General features: G+C 45.6%; 1 protein-coding gene across 1 annotated transcript in view; it reads left to right on the top strand.

The window, feature by feature from the left end:
- LOC104273145 overlaps nt 1-7,017 on the top strand; it is a gene marked incomplete at its 5' end in the record, with an annotated part of 15,626 nt that extends 8,609 nt beyond the window's left edge. Inside the window, 5 exons of the mRNA XM_009868373.1 lie at nt 1,859-2,045; nt 3,042-3,196; nt 4,405-4,431; nt 5,900-6,018; nt 6,975-7,017. Of these exons, the coding sequence (XP_009866675.1) occupies nt 1,859-2,045; nt 3,042-3,196; nt 4,405-4,431; nt 5,900-6,018; nt 6,975-7,017 (531 nt within the window). The remainder of the gene's footprint in view (nt 1-1,858; nt 2,046-3,041; nt 3,197-4,404; nt 4,432-5,899; nt 6,019-6,974) is intronic.

Genomic DNA, 7,017 nt, shown 5'->3' with positions numbered 1-7,017 from the left:
CACTCCAACATGAAACATTTCAGTTTTCCCATTTTTTTTTTTTTTTTTTTTTTTAATCAGCCGGAGCTAGCTTAGGAATTTGACTGAATTTGCAAATCATTTCAGCATCCTCATAAACAGCATTTTTTAGAGCCTGCATATTTTGTTCAGCTCTACCCCACCTCTGCTTCTCAGTTCTTTTTCTTTGGCCATCACACTAGGTTTCCAGCTTTTTTCCTTCCCTCCTCTCCCTTTGTATTTATTTTATCACTCTCCAAAGGAACGAAGGAGTTTGTCACACTCAGCTGTTTCTTCCCAACCATGCTGTGATGAGTCTTTTATTCTTCAGACAGCATCGTTCCTCCCCTGGTGCTTCTTTCCCACCTACTGGGACTGGATCTGCAGTAGGTGACTGACTCCTCCTCAGAGCCAAAGCCAAGCTGTGAGTCAGGTTGCAGAGCAGAGTAGCCCGTCATTTACATGTACCCATCTCTCACGCTCAGAGGAATGCAGCCTCCTACATAGAGCCTGGGAATTGTTAACACATTTCCTGAAGCTTTACAACTGTGAGTCATTGCTCAAAGTAACTCTTCCAAGCTGCAAATTCAGGGTCAAATCCTCATCTGGTGTATGTACCCCCTGCTTCCTCAGCTCTCACTGAAATGAAAGGCACCGTGCTTTCATTTAAATATTTGAAACTTTGATCTTCTTGGTATTTTCCAAGGCCTCTCAGCAGTGCCTTCTCAGCCATGTTTGTCCCATACTGTTCAGTGGGGAACTGAACCCCCAGATGCAACATTCAGCACTCACAATGTGCTCTACAAAACTGGGTGATTTCTCTCAGATATCTCTGTGGTGCCTGAGCAGCTGTTCATCGTTTTCCTCTTCAGAGTCACAGCCCCTCTGTGTAGAAGAGGAACACTGCCACCCCGATTTGCCATGAGACATTGAGGCTGCTGTCCGCATTGCATTTTGGAGGGCATTCGAAGGCTACTTTCCAAACCATGTTCACTCTCCATGCATACTATGAACACAGAAAGGTTTCCATACCCCAGACACAGCTGAAGACACAGTACCCAGCAGAGAGATGGGTCACTGTGATATTAAGAGCTGGCCATGAGGATCATAGATAGCCAGTGCTCCCAATGATGTTCGTAAGAGCTGTACAGGCATCTCAGAGACTGATGACTGCCTCCCTGGGACAAAAAGAGAACGTGGTTACTCTTCATCCTTTGCTTTACAAGGAAATCTTTAATGCTGTGGGCTAAAATCTTTCCTCAGAATTTCAAGGCACCTCCCAAAGGTACAGGTAATGCAAAGTGACATGCTGCTGAGGCAACATATCCATATGAGATGTTACATTAAAACTAGCAGTCACTTGGGGGTCTCAAGAGGTACAGTTACCGCAGAAGTACATCAGCTGACATACCACGTACAGTCAATCTGACTGATAACATGCAAGTGAATTATGGCATCCCAGCAATAAAAGTACAAGATATTGTTGTCTTTGCACATGCCAAAATAAATAACATTATCTTAAAGCGCAAATCCCTGTTATAATGGATCTGTTGACACAAATGCCTTAATGAAGCAGCTGTGTGTTTAGAAACTTGTATTCAATTTCTTCTGGGAAAAAAACCCCAAAAGATACTGAGTATCAGGCAATTTAAGTTAAACATCAATGAATCCATGAAAAATCTCTATTCCCAACTCCAGGCTGCTCAGCCTCTTAGAGAATTAAATAATTTGTCTGGGTTCCCATGGGTCTCAGGATGAGGCTAGGCATCCCTAGGCTGGAATGTCTGTACCGTTACACAACCCCATTACCTCAGGCTGTTGCAGCCTGAGAGTTTGCATGCTTTCTTCTTGTCTGGTGTAGGAGTACCTTCTGCAGCATTGCTCCTGTGGAGCTACCAGTGTCTTCCTCAACTCGTACCAAGATATGAAGACGTTTTCTTCTAGAAGAAGCAGACCTCACAGCCTCATGGTTCAGACTGGAAACACTTCTGATCTTTCCATCATCCCAGAAATAGGAGTGAACACTGAAAAGCTGAGCAGCTGCAATGGTGAGTTCAAATACCTCTAACTTGCCCTCCTGCTTGCCACCAGTTGGGTGGAATATGTTGACTTCCTTTTCCTTAGGAGAGAAGAGGGAAACAGAACAAAGTGTTAGTGGAACTACTACTTAGATGGAAAGCTATGAGTTTTAAAATGCTTTGTCTACACCTAGGATTTTAGCACTTGCTTCTTCACATGTGTGAAACGGGATTTTTTTGCTTTCCAGCTGTGGCTAAAAAGATTAGGACAAACGCACTACAAAATGTGTCTCTCTTTTGGAAACTTAGCATGCCTGAATGGGTCCATTAGTAGAGCCCCTCCATGTGGCTTTAAAATCCCCCCCGCCAAGGCAGGATTTGATCTAAGATGGAAAGGTTTATGCCTGTTGTTAGTCTCCTACCCTCTCAGGCAGGCACAGAACGCATTCCTGGAGGATGACTTATTCTACAGACCAAGTGGAAATAAGCCACAGCTGCAAAGCTTGGATCCAGAGACCAGCTTTTCCAGAAGGCTGAGAAAGACTGGGCTCAGCCTGCTGATGATAAAGCCAGATTAAAAGTCTGGATCCAATGTTAGATGTGAACCAGCACACTAAGTGATGCTGTTTAGTTTATTTCAGACCTTGGACTTCAGCCTGCCTCTAATACCTGGTGAAAGGCAGAACATCAGCACACCTACTTGCAGGATTGAGTCATAGTCTAAAGGGCCTTTGGGATCTCTAATGCTGAGGCTCAGTGCTCTTTCCTGGCAGTTTCAGAGCTGGCCTGGAAGGAAAATAAGACCATGAGGAAGCTGTTAGAAAGTCCTGCCATGGTCGTTTTATTGGACTGTTTACCTTCTTTCCACTGCAGTGTGGTATGAAGAGACACGGGAGCTCATCCCACCATTAAGTCTTTAGTGTTCTTATCCCATCTGGAGTCATAGCTTGCTGGCAGCATTGCTGAGAGGCCATCCTAGCAGGACGCTGCTGAGAAATGTGAGCAAGTCCTTGTGTTTCATTGCAGGAGGAGACAGACACTCGGATTCAGGAAACAACCAGCTGATGGCAGGGCTCAGGAAGTCATCAAACAATAGGAACAACAAGGAGAATGAGTTCAGAGAAGCTGGTAGTGTGGCTGAGGGACAGACTTTTCCAACAAAGGACTCTGCAGTAAGAAAGGTGAGTGATAAGCTTGGAGCTTATATCCAAAGAGAGCTGTGGGAGAGGCAGGGAAAAGTTCTGCTCAGGCAGACCAGAGTAGGGTACCAGGAGAACAAGCTTGCTAATGAATAGGGCTGGGGCAGTGAGGGCCAGGGTGCTCTGGGCCTCTCTGCTCCCAGCCTTAAATGAAGACAGTGACTCTGTCCACGTGCCAAGAAAGGCACAAGCAGATCATTGGTACAGGAGAGAGGAGCACTGTGGACAGCAACAGGGGCGTTAGCCCTTGCTAACCGGAGATAAACACATGGACTCTGTCACAAGTGTATTCACTACTGCTGCTAATGAGATTAAACCAAGCGTTCATTACCACACATAAAAATCTAGTGAGTCAATCCTTAGCTGACAACACTTATTACCAGACTGGCAGTGTATCGGTGTAATTAACCCCAGTCCTCAAAGTGTATTTCAGGGAAATTCTGTCACTGAAGTCCAAGGGAGCCAGGACAAGCGCTTTTCCTCTCCCTCCCTTTACTATTGTTTGTGGCTGCCTCAGCACTTTCAGATTCCAGTGGGGATCAGAAGTGCTGAAATGCCAGGGCAGAGGCTCTAATCAGAGTATTCCCAGCCTGACAGGAAAGAGGAAGGAGTAGGTCTTTCATGGGAAAGACCTTCTCATGAAATTTCCACCCCGAAGTTGCAAATAGGTTGCAAACACTTCAGTGAACTATCAGAAATCAGATTAAGGCTGAATGCTGCAAAGTGCTCCCTGCTCTGGTTTGTGCCCAGCCAACTTCTGGAGTATGAGCATTATTTTAAGCACATGGGAAGTCCTGATGACTTCACAGGACTACAGAATCAACATGCTCATGCTCTCTTCTTACACCACACCTTAGTATTGTCACTTAGTGTTACATTTTGTACCCTGAGCATGAAATACCCCATTTACTCCTATAGTGCAGGTACTGTATGGGAATCCTGCTACACTAGTCCCCAGGCTGCTAGACGCTATACTCATGAACTGCCAGTCTAAGTACAAGAGAGGTGGAGGAGGAAAGAAGGGATTATCACACACGTGAGGGACTGAATTGTAAGGAGATAAAGAACTTGACCAAGGCTATGGGTGGACTCCAGGGCAGAGCTGAGAACACAGCCCAGTCTGTTCCCAGCACTGTGAGATAGCCTTGCTGCCTTGTTACTTTATCAATGTATTTGCCTTTTGTTTTTAGGGTCTGGACATCAGCAAGAACATCTCGGTACGTACTGCCTTTGCAGAACACATTTAACTTGTATTTGCATTATCGTGAACCAAGCCCCTGTAGTGCACTGCATTATATATGGACAAAAAAGGGTCACTGACCCCTTGAGTTTACTATTAAAGTAACAGACACACATGTACTGTGACTTACTGCGTTTGGTCTGTTGTTCTCCCACCTCCACTGCAGACAACAGCTGGCTTCAGGAACAGGCTCTCTGATATTAGCAGTACTTGTTTTTCAGGGACAACACCAGCACAATGAGGGACTAACTGCTGAGGCCTCCAAAACCCTTCCACAGCATATGTTAATCCTAGGTTTGATATTTCCGTGAGTAAACTTATAGGCAATTAATAGCTTAGAAATCAGGGTTGCAGTTTTCAGCTGAACCCATGATCTCATCTGAAGTTTTGACCTGAAAACTTAGCAGAGCCCCAAGAAGAATTACTGAGATGGGCTCTGCCTGGGCTGGTGCTTGTGGCTGGGCAGTGGCCAGGTCGTGCGCCCAAGGTGGCCACAACTCATGTATTAATGGCTCTGCTGGTTGCACGGTGGGGCAGGCACCTTGGAACAGAGCAGAACAACACCCTGACCATGACAATGGTCCCACTGAAATGGGAATGGGTTTCTTCCCATTATGCTAGTCCTGGGGCATGATCTTTTTTTTTCTGTTCCCAGTGTTTTCCAGCCTTTACTTTAGGAAATTTAAATTAGGAAATTTAAAACAATGTAGCAAAAAACCCATGAAACTTGGATGTGTGGCTCCTTTTCAGTTCAGGAGTCCAGATGAGCTCAGCCTGTAGAGAACAAACATTAGGGAGGGCCTAGTGAGACTCCCTGACCTCCTGGTAATCTCTATTAGCATTTCAAATGTAAATGCTCAATAGCTGTGGCTTGTAGACGTGACAGGGAAACAAAGGCTTGATCTCTTCTAATTCCTGGTCCACAAAAGTCACCACCTTGAAAAGGGCTGATACCAATGCACCTGGCCTAATAGAAAGGAGTCAAGCTGCTTTTTTGGGTTGTTTTGTTGTAAAGCCCCCCTGAGTGCCTGTGAGAAGGTAGGAAACCTATCTTTTTCTTCAGGACAGTATAACAATAAGGTAAAACGTGCCTTTAGGCAGCTACTCAGCACTCACCAGTAAAGAGCCATCTCTGAAGCTTTAAGTCAGAACAGCAGGATCCTAGACATGGAAATGTTACCAAACAAAATACAAAAAAGGGTGGTATTACTGATAGCTCATCCATCCTGTCTCGTTGTGTCCTATAGAGGTATCGGCTGGCCATGGGGCATCATGGCAGCGTGTTAAAAATTCTCTTGTAGGACTGACTCTTATGTGTCTTAAATAAAGAAGGTCCCCTCTTCCTACTACCCTGGAGTACCCTAAAGTATCATATGGTGGCCAGATAAGATCTGCCAGAAACTAGCCTCTGTTCCTTCAAGTTGTGGTTTCCTTTTGCTCCCTAGAGTGAGAGCCATGCTTGGGGGAGAATGAGAGATCTGATGAGGAAGACACGGCTGAGAAACCAGAACAAGCTAGGACTGTCCTCTGCTGCTCTCAAAAGGTCCTGTCCACAGTTGTACAGGTAAGACAGAGCTGTGGGAGATTTTCACTTAATGTGAGGAGGAGATGGTAGAATACTTGTCTCTGTTTGTTGTTGGCTGAAGAGGACCCCTTTTTTACCTTCTTTCCATTGCATATAGTGATCCTGGCAAGCATAGCCGTTTGCTTCCCTTAGTGGCCAGGTGCTCTAAGATCCCATCTGGATAATATCACCTGTGTGAGAGTAATGGAAACATTAGGGTCCCTAAAAGAAGGGGCTTATCTCCAGCAGGGCAAGAGGATGTTGATAATTAGCCAGAGCCATTCTATAGCCTAATTATTTGTCTTTCTGCTCCCTCCTAAGCGTTGCAATTGAGGTCAATGCTCTCCTCTATCTACCTTCACACCTTTCATCCAGTGGAACAGTACCCCACATTGCATCTGATGTGTGGTTGGATGGGACAGTCAGAATCAGCTGGAAGGTTTCCTGTCAGGGGAAGGGGAGATGATGTTTGCTGAGCATGTGCTCATGGGTGGGACCTGCTTGTTGCTGTAGATCAACGTCTGGGTCATGCATGAGGACTCATTTCTATTAAGAGATCTGTGCTGGTTCCTTGGGCAAGTTTGTCTACTAGGCTAGTTACAGCCTGGCCTCTGAGCTATGCTGTGTGGCGCGTGTCTGTCTGAAGTAATGACAGCACTGCCAGCCACCCCTTGGACAGATAGTCCCTGTATACTTGCTAAGTTCTCCCAGCTGGTCTGGTGAATTTGGGGTGTTTGTGTATATAATCAGGTAACAGGAAGAGCCTGGGTATCTTACTCACCAAAGCAGAAGCATTACATGTTGCTGCACCTCTCCCCGTTTTCTCAGCTGAGGTCTCAGTAACCTTGAGCTGAACAATTCAAATGTGCTTAAACCCTCCTCAGGTTTTAGAGGGAGCGATGGTGGGGAAACAGCCGTTGTTTAAGCACTCACGAATGTCCCATTGTTCCCCTCAGACAGCTTGTACCTACCTTACAAAATGAACTGGGAATCTTGTAA

Source organism: Apaloderma vittatum, unplaced genomic scaffold, assembly GCF_000703405.1.
Source record: "Apaloderma vittatum isolate BGI_N311 unplaced genomic scaffold, ASM70340v1 scaffold16514, whole genome shotgun sequence".
Lineage (NCBI taxonomy): Eukaryota > Metazoa > Chordata > Aves > Trogoniformes > Trogonidae > Apaloderma > Apaloderma vittatum.
Note: the sequence above shows the minus strand (reverse complement) of the source record. Positions and strands in the feature narration are given on the sequence as shown.